Raw genomic sequence first — 13,730 nt, 5'->3', positions numbered from 1 at the left:
AAAGCTTACCTAAAATTTACTAACATAAAGCTAGAGGACCCAATAAATCAATGCAATGTAAATCAGTCTTTTATTTGTCAGCATGCCTCCAGCATTTGTCAGAAATTACATAAAACTTATGGTGGACTTAAGTTTCCAATCTCAGCACTGGTGAAAATTACATTTAAAGTGTTCTATAATGATGATGCAGCTGAAGGAAAGGTCCAGTTGAAAGCTATCACCTATAAAGCTAACTGGAATGCTAATGTCTTAAAAACAGTCCTGAGTAAAACTTTTCAGCAGTAAAAGGAGTCTGCCAAATGAAAAAATGCTTTTACCTAGTGTCTTCCACAGGGGAGAATTTTGCTCTATCTCTTCTAATCTGCCATCTTTGATCACCCAAACCCATTTCTAATGGAGAGAATGACCCCAATGCCTGATCAAGATTGGGAGATAACCCATCCTCAGGCTACCCAATTTTCCATGACTTACAACTTTATTATTATACTTTTAAGAGTTCCTTCTAATTCTGCTTTAAGGTACAAGACCAATAGTTACAGTGTAAAGGAAAATATCTGTACCACCAGAGATGAACCCAAATTTATCTATTTATTTATATTCTGTCCATTATTGCTGTATTCATACCTGTTTATATTATATAACATTTATGATGCATAATCTTGGTCTGTATATTCTTTTAACATGCAAAGTTCTCTGGTTTAACAGTCATCATATTTATGTTTAGGTTTCTGTGAAAAAATGGAAGCTGAACATTATAGAATTTTCAGCTACAGCTTTTACTTCATAAGTATTTGCAAAACATCAAGAAAAAAACATTGATTTCCTTGTCTAAAACTCATTAAAAAATTCTGCATTCAGCACTCCCAGATCACAATCCTGTGTCTTAATTTGTTTCTCATTAATAGTTTACTAGGCAAAACTCTGCATGATTGAATTGTGTTATAAAGCATTTATTTTTTACGTTTTTCCTAGTATATTTCCAATATGAACTCCATCTGAACCCTTTTTTATTTGATTTTAGTGTTGAGATTTCCTCATTATGGGGAATTAAACTTTGAGGAATAAATTCAAAGCCACCAAAGACTTTATTTCATACACACATACATACATCTGTATATACATCTCTACAGAGACTATTTTATAAAATGGGAAACGTCACATCTATTTGACATATTGCTCTGTAAGTAAATGATTTCACACATTTCTCCAATGAGTAATTATTCCACCAATAATTATGTCCTTGAGTTCTCTAACAGTTTCTTCCTACTGATAATGTCTTTCTTATCAAGTTTTCTCATTTTGGAGTTATTCTAACTCTGAGCTATGCCTGCATACACCAATGCTGAGGCTCAGCTGAAATCTATTATAGGTAATTATATACTGTTCCTCCCAGGACAGTGTAATCATGTTATTTAAGGACACATTGTAAATAAAGGCATTTAGACATTGATGAAACTCTCCTGTGTGAGTTGCTACTTTTTAAAGTTGGTAGGCATGTCTGAGAACTCTTGCATATTCACAAAATATTTATTGAGTTCCATGATGTTCCTACTGGCAGAATTATGTATAAAGGTTTTCCCACAGAGATCATAGACATGTCTCTCCAGTGTCAATTATCTCATGTTGTCTGAGGATCACTCTATCAGTGAACTCTTTCCTGCAAGAAAGCTGACATACGGTTTCTTTCTAGTGTGAGTTCTCCCAAGTTGCCTAAGGGTACCACAATGTCTGAAGGATTTCCTCATAAATTGCAGATATATGGTTTCCCCCAGTGTAAGTTCTCTCATGTTGCTTACAAATACCATATTGACTTAGGGATTTTACACATAGGTGGCAGGTGTATGGTTTCTACCCAGTGTGAGTTCTCATATGTTGTATGAAGTTAGAATTAGGGAAGTCTTTCTCACATAGATGGCATTCATATTGTTTCTATCCAGTGTGAGTTCTCTCATGTTGCCTAAGTTTACAACTCTGATGGAAGGATTTCCCACACAAATGGCAGATATATGGTTTCTCCCCAGAGTGAGTTCTCTCATGTCCCCTCAGGCTACTACAATGACGGAAGGATTTCCCACATTGATAGCAGTCATATGGTTTCTCCCCAGTGTGAATTCTCTCATGTTCCCTCAGGCTACCACACTGACTGAAGGATTTCCCACACAGATGGCAGACATATGGTTTCTCCCCTGTGTGAGTTCTCTCATGTAGCCTAAGTTTAGAACTTACATGGAAGGCTTTCCCACACAAATTGCAGACATATGGTTTCTCCCCTGTGTGAGTTCTCTCATGTTGCCTAAGTTTAGAAATTACTTGAAAGGATTTCCAACATAAATGGCAGACATATGGTTTCTCCCCAGTGTGAATCCTCTCATGTATCCTAAGGCTACCACACCGACTGAAGGATTTCCCACAAACTTTGCAGGCATATGGTTTTTCCCCAATGTGAGTTCTCTCATGTTGCCTAAACTTTTCACTTAGACTGAAGGATTTCCCACATAGCTGGCAGATGTATGGTTTCTCCACATTGTGAGTTCTCTCATGTTGCCTAAGGTGACCACTTTGATTGAAGGATTTCCCACATAGATGGCAGATGTATGGTTTCTCCCCAGTGTGAGTTCTCTCATGTTGCCTAAGGTTACCATGTTGACTGAAAGATTTCCCACATACCTTGCAGACATATGGTTTCTCCCCAGTGTGAGTTCTCACATGGTCTCTGAGCTTTGAACTATAAGTGAAGATTTTCCCACAATGATGGCAGATATATGCTGTCTCCCTAGTGTGAGTTCTCTCATGTTCCTTAAGGTTACAACATTGACTGAAATATTTCCCACATAGATGGCAGACATGTGATTTCTCTCCAGTGCAAGTTCTCTCATACTGTCTAGGGACAGAAATATTTCTCAAGGCTTTTACACATGGATGATAATCATGCAAATTATGTCCAGATTGAATTTGCTTATGTCCAGTAAAGAATGACTGATAACTGATAGCTTTTTGAGAATGTTCATTTACATAGGGCTCTGTTTCCATGTCAGTCAATGTGGAGTGAATTAAATCTTCTCCCAAATGATTACTCACAAATGGATCCTCTCCAATAGTAGAAATCTGCTGCTACAAATGAGAAGACAAACTGTTAAAGGTATATCCATGTATATGCATCAATTCAATTCTATTGTATAATAATTCAGTGAGGCTCCAGTTAAAATTCATCATGTTATTGACATGCACATTGTGTGCTACTTTTTGCATGCAAATATTTCTCTTTTTAGATTCTCAACTGCAGAGTTTTCTAATTAAATTTGAATACTTCAATGTGTTTCAAAGAATAGGTATATAAACATGTTTATGCAGTTATACTTTTATAAGACTTCAGGTTAATGGTTTTCAGTTAAGGTTAATTATTCCCTTAACCAAAATTATCCAAAATTTATTGATGGGATGGTGTTTAATCTCGTATATAATTACATTCAGATGATTGTGATGAACTGCTAGACTATTCAATCCCAGGAATCTATTTTGAAGCCCACTGCTCACACAGGATGCTTACCTTTGGCTGGATGGTATATTTCTCCTTATTGCAGATATGTGGCATGGTTATCATTTCTTCTTCTCTATCGTCTTTCTGTCTGCCTGAAATAATTTTGTAAACATTATAGAGTGTCATTAGCAGACTGAAATATTGAAAACTTCCAAGGTTCATATGATGATGTTTCATATATTGCCATTTTAATGGGAAAGAGCCTAAAATTTATGTGTACTCTAAAAAGTAGCAAAACATTTACTGGAAATAGAGAACTAAAATATTTTCAGTACTAAAGTAATGGAAAATAACAAGATGGCATGCTGGGTGGTAATCAGAGGGAAATTCCTCAAAGAGGAAGACAAGGAAAAAGCCACCTTGTGTAACTATGACTCCAATAATTACATAAATATCTCAGCCTTTAACCCAAAGACAATCATAGATGGATTCTTAACTAGAAATTGAAACATGCATGGAATAATTGCACATATGTGGAGATTTCCCCAAGCCACAGCCTACATTTCAGGGAATATCACTCAATTAAGGAAATCTTCAGTTGATATTTCTAAAGACCTCCTCATTCATTGACCAGGCCCCCCTTCATATTGACACACAGCATCCAACAACTCACTTGTACTCTGTCCTTGGAGAAATCCTAATCCTTCCCTCCACAGTTCCTCTCCTTGTTCCAACTGGGAAACCACTTCTGATTTGCAGAGCTGATACCCTATTTTTGAGAAACAGAAGAATAGATTTTGAGTTCCATGCTGATTCAAGGTCATGATGATCAAGTCTATTGATTAGGAACAATAAGGTAAACTGTGAAAAGCAGAATGTGAAAATGTAATTTAAACATAGGGTATTGATAATCCACTTCCAGCAAAGGATGACTCCTGAACTTCAGTCACAGTAATTAAGTATGTGTTGATCCTCATGTCTAAATTCATAGATAACTGTTGTCTAGATACTTGAAAGTATTGATGAGAGATTAGATGGATAGATGGATAGATGGATGGATGGATAGGTGTATACATGATAGAGTAAATTTTAAGAAACTCACCTACTGACACCAGATGACTGATAACCTCTAGCATAACATGTCTGAACAGGTTTCTCTGGGTTTTATCCATCAAGGCCCACTCTTCTGCATCAAAGTCTATAGATACATCACTGAAGGTCACTGATTCCTAAAACATCATAGGCAATTGAGATCAGATAAGACTATTCCTACCAATATCTACAGTAGATAGATAGAAATTATAGCACTGAAGAAGGAAAGGGGTTGTATGTATAAAAAGACCAAACTGTGTTTGGGATTCCAGTAAGATCATTCTTACTGCTAACTTGACATCTATTTTTCAGATACACTCACAGAGACATACAAACTCAGCGTACATAAAAGTTCAACAGAAGACAATACTGCATAATCTATGGTGTGATGTATCCTGAAAGTTTGCCTACAAACTGGTAATAATGACTTCCAGATGGTGGTCATGAAATTTGCTCTTGAGAATCCATAACTAAATCTCCAACAATTTGAAGTAAATGCACAGTCTTATAATTAGGGAAGCATTATTCATGATCTTCTACTTTTTAACAAAATGATTATTCAATTATTCCCATCCAACCTATAAAAATATTTTTGTGTTCTGCCTTACCATCCATCTTTGACCAAGCCACTTGCCTCAACACTGACCTCTGGCCTAATTAAACATTGTCTATCCCTCTAACCTAAACACCTCAGAATTCATACCTACATCTTTGATCACCACTGACGTCATAGATATGCCTTGCCTAGAACCCTCAGGTGGTCCCAAATGCTATGGCAACCGTCCCTACAACAATAGGACCCTGGTATTTGCTTTAAACTAACCATTCTCTGACTCCTGTGAAATATCTACAAACTTACACCCCTACACCACATTGAAAGCATAAACTCACTGATCCTTTCTGCTCTGCTTGTGGGCTACCCACACACAAACAGGTCTCTTCATACTCCTGACTGTCTCCAAATGGCAACCCTGACTCCCTAAGTTTTTGGAATAACAAACTACATAATTCAGGAAATGTCTCATGACAGCAGTTTGTGATACCTGACTTCCACCTGGACACAAATTTCAAATTGAACTTAAACAATTTGAGGCACCAGCAATGATCTCAGTTTCCTTGTCTATGAAATGGTTTAACAAACTGTGACAAGTTTTGAAAAATGCAATGACTAACGATTCCTATGTAACCAACACTTGTTAAGTACAAGGGATAAATCTATTATTCAATAAACTGGTGGATCAACTTGAAGCAATGCACATAATTTTTTAGAAGTCTACAAACTTTATACAGTACTTGGGGAGAGTATGTTCTTCCTCTTTCAACTCCAGAAAACTCAGGTGTTTATTATGATATGAGGGTAGGATACGCAGTAGAAGAAACCATGGCCCCCTTTGACTGCTATACTAAAGTACAGCCCTAGGCTGACTCTTCCTCTGGTAGGAGGCCACCAATAAGTAATATTCTCCTACACCTACAAACAAGAGTTTTCATTATTGACTCTGTTCTAGGAAAATTAGACACTGCATATTTTCTGCTCTTTCTCACTAGATTTTCAAGTATTTTAAGTGGTCCTAAAATTCTACTCTCCCTACAATGATCATCCTGTGTGCACAACTTAATGTAAGGAAACAATATTCCTTACTCATTGCTTCAAATTATCAAAGTTGTACAAATGTCAACAAGCAAGAAAATGTTTAACTGGGGACAAGATGGACTTGAGAATTTAAAAGATCTTTACAAAACATGAATATATATTCAATCAAAACTATAATAAGGTAACTATTGGATATTATAAATGCATTACTTTCATTGCCTTTTCTGGTTTCTTTCTAATCCATTCCTGAACACAGCATTGCCCTGAACCCAGCACTCTTAACACTGGACAGACTGAACTCACATGAAGAACCATATGGCTCCCTATTGGAGTGTTAAGTTGTGCAGCTTCTCATCTCTACCCCTTGTGTTCACCACAATCCTAAGCACATTACTACCACTAACATAGTGAATGAGTGAATTACTTTACCACTAAGGCTATAGGTTCTGGGAAGCACATAAATCCACCCACATCTCTTCTGGGAATACACAGCCTTAATAGAAGCTGCAATAAATCAGTGTAAATGATAGATTTCTTAATCATTTCTTGGACCACAATAATTATACCAGAGTCCTGAGTATACTTAAGTGGATCTCAAATATGTGAATATTTCATGAGTATACTTAGAAACAGTGAGGTCAGTAGGTGAAATAGGCATATTTTTGAATAGAGTTTTATTTCAGTAGAAACAGTAATTCCCTTCTCACCAGTGTTTGCATTGTCAATAGTTCTGCCACCAACGGTCTTCCTCTGATTTCCACTCTCAGTCTGAGCAATAAACATTCAGTGCTGAGGATGGAGAAAGAAGACAAGAGACCAAAACTTTGTCCACATTTTCCAGACCCACTTGTCATATACACCCAAATCATCATCTGGAATTAACCACCCCTTAGTCCAACTGGCAGAAACCTGTAGTGTACTCTAAGAGAAACAGGGGAAGGTTCTCATTTCCTAAACTCAAATATAAGAAGGCTACAGCTCATGTTGCTAATAATGAAAATGTGAATAAGATACCTTATAGATAAGAACATGAAAAATCATATTTCATGTGTTAATTGTCCCATGGTGGTCAGTTTTTCAATCTCCTCCATGATTCAAGAATAGGTATCTCTAACTCATAACTCTTGTAGATTTTGGTCTTCCCCTGCAGGTAAATATTGCAGAAATTCTCATAGCATTTTTTGTTTATGAAGCACCATTGCTTCTCCAATGTCTATACCTGCCCTCTGGACACTCTCACCCCCCTCCTCTATCCTGCCCCTCCTCTTCTGTATGCAATTGCCCTAAATCATCTTGGTTCAACTCCTTTGGATTTCTGGAAAGATAACTCCCTCAAACACATCAACACTGACTTTAAGACATTTCCCTAATGGATTTGGATATTTATCATGAAACTTCAAAATGATTTCATGATGGGGTTAAGAATTAAAAACATAATTTTCATTTGTAGGGATCAATGATGTCCATTATCCAAATCAAGAATTCAAAATCCCCTGGAAAAGAAAATAACAGGAGTATATGTTCATAAGGTTTCTATTGTGTTCCACAAATCTCAGAAGGTACAGAGGGCCAAAAACTATAGACTGAAGGGGTTTGTGAGGCTATCTAGTTGTTCCATATATAATTGAATAAAGGGGTTGTTGTACACTTGTCCCTTATGAATCATTTTTTGTAGGAATATGAATGCATTTATCTTTCACTATCTTTATATGTGCTGTGGGTATCAGTGTGTGTATATGTGTGTGCATTCATGTGAAATAATTAATCATCTACAACTAGTAAATTATCCCTAAAACACTGTTAATTATTAAATATTCTTCACAGATAATTGATGATAATTTGTCATAAGCAAAACTAGGTTTAACTTGCCAGTTGTATCTGAGAAATAAAGAGAACATAAGGTGTATAATGTGTGACTCCGCTTGGTGATTCACTGAATTTGCTTATGTAATCTTCACAATAATCCTGCTGCTTATGGGTATTTTTTTAAAAACAAGTTAACAAATGACAGTATCAGAATTCAGAAAAATTTAGTATTATGACAAAATTACATGACCAGAAAATAACATAGGCAGATTTATAATTTTGCTGTGTCTGTCTGCCAAGCTTAAATTCCTGGAGTGTTACATATTACTCAGATTGTTACCTGGAATATCCCTTTCATATCAAAGATCAGAAGTCCCACCTGTGGCCACAACCTTCTCTCCCATGCCCAAGTTCTGCTTCTCCGTGGGGACATACAATGTACTGACCCTCTAGACAAACATCATCCCCTATCTCTCATTTTTACTCCCAGCATTTTTCAGTTTATAATTTCAAAAGATATTTACCAAGACCAACATTATGTCCCTGTGATTATTTACCACATTCAGCAAACTAACCCTCAATACTCAGTGACTACAAATAACTGCAATTTTCCATGACTACATCTGGCACAGTACTTGACTAAGATATTGATCCTGGTCTAAACACAGAGTCACAACTCCCAGAAGTTTTCAAATATACCTAGTAACTGTACTATGTCTTGCTCATTAATTTGTTCCTGCATACTATATGAATTCTCCAAATCTTAATACCTTTTTTAAATTTAATTTTACTGAGATTGTTCACATACCATACAATTATTCAAAGGTCCAAAGTGAACAATCAATTGCCCATGGTATCATCAAAGAACTGCACATCCATTACCACAAGTATATTTTTCAATTTTTAGAACATTTTCATTAGTCCAGAAAAGACATAAAGAAAAAAGAAAACTCAAATCCTCCCATAACCCTAAGCACCCCCTCCATTACTGACTCATAGTATTGGAATAGTACATTCATTTCTATTGATGAAATAATGTTAAAATACTACTAACTATAGTACATAGTTTGCAATATGTATATTTTCTTTCTTATTTACCCCTCTATTATTGACTTCTGATTATAATTTCATACATTTGTTCTATTTCATGAAAGAGATTTGTAATATATATACAGGTAATCACAGACATTGTCTAACACATGTTCACTGTTTTATACATTCCCATTTTTTAACCTCCAACTTTAAACACTCCTCATTCTTTAGCATCATTCTATATACTGGCAAGTTATATTTCATGTCGATAAATTTACATATTATAATTAGTCCATATCAGTGTGACCATGGAATGTTTTCCTTATGTGTTTGACATATTTCACTCAATGTAGTGACCAAAATGTTTCATCAAACTGTTTTTTTTAAGATGGTTTTGTTCACCCACCACACATTCTGTCATAAGAAAACAACTGATGGTTCCCTGTATAGGCATGTATTTATGTATTCACCGAAATCAACACTATCTATATAAGGACTTCTCCATTTCTTCCACAAAGGATGAAGAGTCAAAGAAGGTATGAAGACAAAAGAAAAAGGAAAAGAAAGAAAAACATGACAGATAAAAAGTAAAAACAGGAAAGATAGCATTAGACTAAAGTAGCATAAAAGATTGAGACAATCATCAATGTCAAGAATCCCATGCCCCTAGATTATGTACCCCTCTTATAGGCGTTTAGATTTGGTATGTTGCCTTTGTTACAGTAAAGGAAGCTGTGATGGTTGGGTTCATGTGTCAACTTGGCTAGGTGGCCTAGCTGTCTGGTCAAGCGGGCACTGGCCTGAAGATTCCTGTGAGGCTATTTGAGGCTGACTGGTTTGTCGGATCATCAGTCAATTGACTGCAGCTGACTGATGACTCATCAAGGGGCGTGCTTCCACAGTGAGAGAATGCAATTGGCTGGATTTGGTCCGGGTGATCAGTTGGAGGCTTATAAGCCGGACGGTTAGAGAAACCTTCACTTCTTCTTCAGCTGCTCAGTGAAGCTTTTCCTGGGGAGCTCGTCGAAGTTGCCAGTTCGTTTCCTGAGGAGTTCGTCAAAGTTGTCGGTTCGTTTCCCGAGGAGTTCGTCGGACGTCTTCCTTGGAGTTGACAGCTTGTTGATGGCTCTGCAGAATTTGGACTCGTGCGCTCCCGCAGTTGCGTGAGTCACTTTTACAATTTGATAATAAGAGACATCTCTCATTGACTCTGTTTCCAAGGAAAACCCTAACTAATACAGAAGCATAATACAATGTTTCTGTTAACTATAGTCTCTAATTTGCACTGACTGTATTTTTCCCCCAAACCACCCAATTTTAAACACCTTGTAAAGTTGACTTTCATTTGTTCTCCCTCATGTAAAAACACATTTCTATATTTTATCACAACTATAAGCAGTCTAGGTTTCAGTGAGTTATAGAGTCCCAGTCTTTATCTTTTTTCTTTTCTTCTGTTGTCCCACATGCCCCTAACATTCTGCTTTCAATCATACTCACAGTCATCTTTGTTCAGTGTACCCACATTGCTGTGCTACCATCATGCAAAACTGTGTTGCAAACCTCTCACTCCTGTCTTTCCTAACTCTCTGTAGCGCTCCTTTTAGCATTTTCTACAGCACATGTACCTTGTTCACAAACTTTCTCATTGTCTGTTTGTCAGAGAACATTTTAAACTCTCACATTTGAATGACAAGATTTGTCAGATATAAAATTCTTGGTTGGCAGTTTCTCTCTTTCAGTATAAGTATGTCACACCAATTCCTTCTTGCCTCCATAGTTTCAGCTGAGAAATCCAGTCATGTCAAGTTTCCCCTGTATGTGATGGATAACTTTTCTCCTGCTGCTTTCAGGATCCTCTCTGTCTTTAACATCTGATAATATGATTAACTGTCTAGTCACAGGTCTATTCAGATCTATTCTGTTTGGGGTATGTTGCACTTCTTGGATCTGTAATTTTATGTCTTTCATAAGAGATGGAATATTTTCATTAATTAATTCCTGAATTAATGTTTCTGCCCCTTTTCCATTCTCTTCTCCTTCTGGGACAACCATGGCATGCACATTCATGCTCTTCATGTTGTCATTCAACTCCCTTAGATGCTGCTCATATTTTTCCATTCTTTTCCCTATCTGTTCTTTCCTGTGTGGGATTTCAGGTATCTTGTTCTCCAGTTTCTGAGTGTTTCCTTTGGCCTCTTGAGATCTGCTGCTATATGTCTCCATTGTGTTTTTCATCTCTTCTGTTCTGACTCATTTCCACAGATTTTGCCAGTTGTTTTCTCAAACTTCCAATTTTACATTATGTTTGCACAGTATTTTCTTTATAGGCTTCATTTCTTTTGCCATATTTTCCATGAACTCATTGATTTGGTTTTTTATTTCATTTAGCATATTTCTTTCAAAGTCTTTAATAGATTGACTCATAATATGAAACAATATCTCAACTATATCTTGACTGAGGTGCAAATTTATTCCTTTGACTGGGACATATCTTCATTTTTCCTAATGCAGATTGTAGTTTTCCATTGTCTAGGCATCTAGTCTCTTTGGGTACCCCAATCAGATTTTCTCAGACCAGATATAAAATTCCGGGTTGGCAGTTTCAGATCTCAGAGTGGGGGTATATTCAGTTTCATGTCTCCCTAAAGGCATGTCTTAGGGATTGACAGTCTTTCCTGGGAGGTCTGTAACCAATGTGATTTTCCTAACCTGTCCAGCAGGTGGTGCCCCTCAGCCTTTTGCTCCTGCCTTGTGTAAGTAGGTCTGGCCCCTTTAGTTTCTGTTTTGGCTGTTTTCCCCCAGGCTCTGGAGTCTGGTTTTGAATGGAAGGTGGGTAGTAGAGTTGGGCCCCACCTCCTTCCTCTTAGGGAAGATACATGCCTATAGAGTTATCATCTTCATTTAAAAATAGCCCCCTTGTCTCTGACTCTGCTATCAACACCCCTGTCAGAGTCAGAGTGCTGCAAACTGAAAATGGCTGAGGCTTTCTTCACTGAGCTGCTCAGGATGAGAGACAGAAAAAGGGACATAAATCCCCCTTTCAGAGCCAATCCATGGGCCCCAAGTTTCACCCATTGGCCAAAGATCACACCTGGTCTTCTGGGCTCCCCCTCCCAGGACAGAGGAGTCTTCTGGATCTTTAAGGTCAGTCACCACTAAAAGACTCTGTCTGCTTGTTAATGATCCTACAACTCAGAAACAGTAAGATAAATAACCAAATTAGAAACTGGGCAAAAGACATGGATGGACACATTTCTGAAGAAGAAATGCAAATGGCTGAAAAACATATAAAATGATACTGAACATCATTTAGTATTAAGGAAATGCAAACCAAAACTACAGTAAGATATCAATGCATACATACTAGAATGGTCATAATCAAAAAATAATTAAAATAACAAGGGTAGGAGAGGATGTGGATAAAGTGGCCTGTTTATTCACTGTTGTTGTGAATTTAGAATGATGCACCCCTCTGGAAGGCAGTGTGCAGTACCACAGGAAACTAAGATTAGAATTGCCATATGATCCAGCAATTCCACTATTATACATACTCAGAAGAAATGAAAGCTAAGAAATTAATGGACATTTGTAAACCAATGTTTATAGTGCCATTATTCACAAATTCCAAAAAAAGGAAATAGCCCAAATGTCCATAATGGATAACTGGATAAACAAATGATGATGACTAGCATATACACTAAATTGGAGTATTACGCAGCTGTAAGACAGAAAAAAGACACAGAGCATAAAACATTATGGATGAACCCTGAGGATATTATAGTGAGTGGAATTAGACAAAAACAAAAGGTCATATACTGTATGGTCTCACTAAAATGAACAAAGATTAATGAAAAAACTTTAAGAGTTAAAAGCTAGGAACACAGGTTATCATAAGATAGAAAGAGGGTACAGATTGGGAATTTTATGCTGAAGAAGAAAAGAATGTTCAACAATATTGATTTATAGATCCAGAAATAGCAAAATACTCCATGATGATAGCACAATATTGTAAGTACACTGAACAAAGATGACTGAGTAAAGTTGATAGAGGAAAGCTAGGGATATTTATGACACCAAAAGGAAAGACAGGAGATAAAGACTGGTACTGTATGACTTAGCAAAATCTTGAGTGAAAAATGATGATTAAATGTACAAATATAAGAAAATTTCTTCAGTAGGAGAACAAATGAATGCCAAGTTTGCAATGTATTGAGAATGAGAGAGTATTGAGGAAAAATATAATCAACAAAATCTAGAGTATAAACAGTAACATTGCAATATGCTTCTATTAATTGTAACAAAGGCAATGTACCAAACTGAAAAGTCTATAAGTGGGGGATATGATGGATTTAGGAGATATGGGATTCTTAGTGGTGATAGTATTGTCTGACCTTTTAGTTGTATTACATCTCTCTTAATTTTATTCTATTTTTACTTTTCCCTTCTTATTATCCTTATACAATATTTTTAGGAGTAATGAATATGTTCAAGCACTGACTGTGGTGATAAATGGACAACTGTGTGATTATACTGTGGTGATAAATGCACAAGCATATGATTATACAGTGAAAAATTGATTGTACAATGTGGATGGATGATTGTATAGTATGTGAATATATCTGTACAAAATTGCAGTGGAAAAATAAGCAGAGGGATACAAATGCTGGAGAAAACATGGAAAGAGGGATACACCTATTCAATGCTGGTGGGGAAGTAGAATGGTACAGC

At 36.6% G+C, this 13,730-nt stretch overlaps 2 protein-coding genes across 7 annotated transcripts in view; one reads left to right on the top strand and one right to left on the bottom strand.

The window, feature by feature from the left end:
- The window catches only part of LOC119520540 (zinc finger protein 596-like), a 344,477-nt gene that overhangs the window by 14,224 nt on the left and 316,523 nt on the right, over positions 1 to 13,730 (bottom strand). For 2 of the 4 annotated variants that reach the window (XM_037818470.1, XM_037818471.1), the window contains exons 2-6: positions 6,872 to 6,953; positions 4,581 to 4,707; positions 4,152 to 4,247; positions 3,548 to 3,630; positions 48 to 3,111 (exon numbers count right to left, since the gene is read on the bottom strand). In XM_037818470.1, coding sequence (XP_037674398.1) covers positions 1,930 to 3,111; positions 3,548 to 3,630; positions 4,152 to 4,247; positions 4,581 to 4,707; positions 6,872 to 6,953 — 1,570 coding nt within the window. In that variant the 3' untranslated portion in view covers positions 48 to 1,929. Of the gene's footprint in view, positions 1 to 47; positions 3,112 to 3,547; positions 3,631 to 4,151; positions 4,248 to 4,580; positions 4,708 to 6,871; positions 6,954 to 7,178; positions 7,309 to 13,730 lie in introns of those variants that run through there. The other 2 variants (XR_005214192.1, XM_037818469.1) reach the window with 2 other exon arrangements.
- LOC119520537 (zinc finger protein 596-like) overlaps positions 1 to 13,730 on the top strand; it is an 803,197-nt gene that overhangs the window by 584,669 nt on the left and 204,798 nt on the right. The gene's annotated exons all lie outside the window — the stretch shown is intronic.

The sequence above is a fragment of the Choloepus didactylus genome, chromosome 25, assembly GCF_015220235.1.
Source record: "Choloepus didactylus isolate mChoDid1 chromosome 25, mChoDid1.pri, whole genome shotgun sequence".
Taxonomy (NCBI): domain Eukaryota; kingdom Metazoa; phylum Chordata; class Mammalia; order Pilosa; family Megalonychidae; genus Choloepus; species Choloepus didactylus.
Note: the sequence above shows the minus strand (reverse complement) of the source record. Positions and strands in the feature narration are given on the sequence as shown.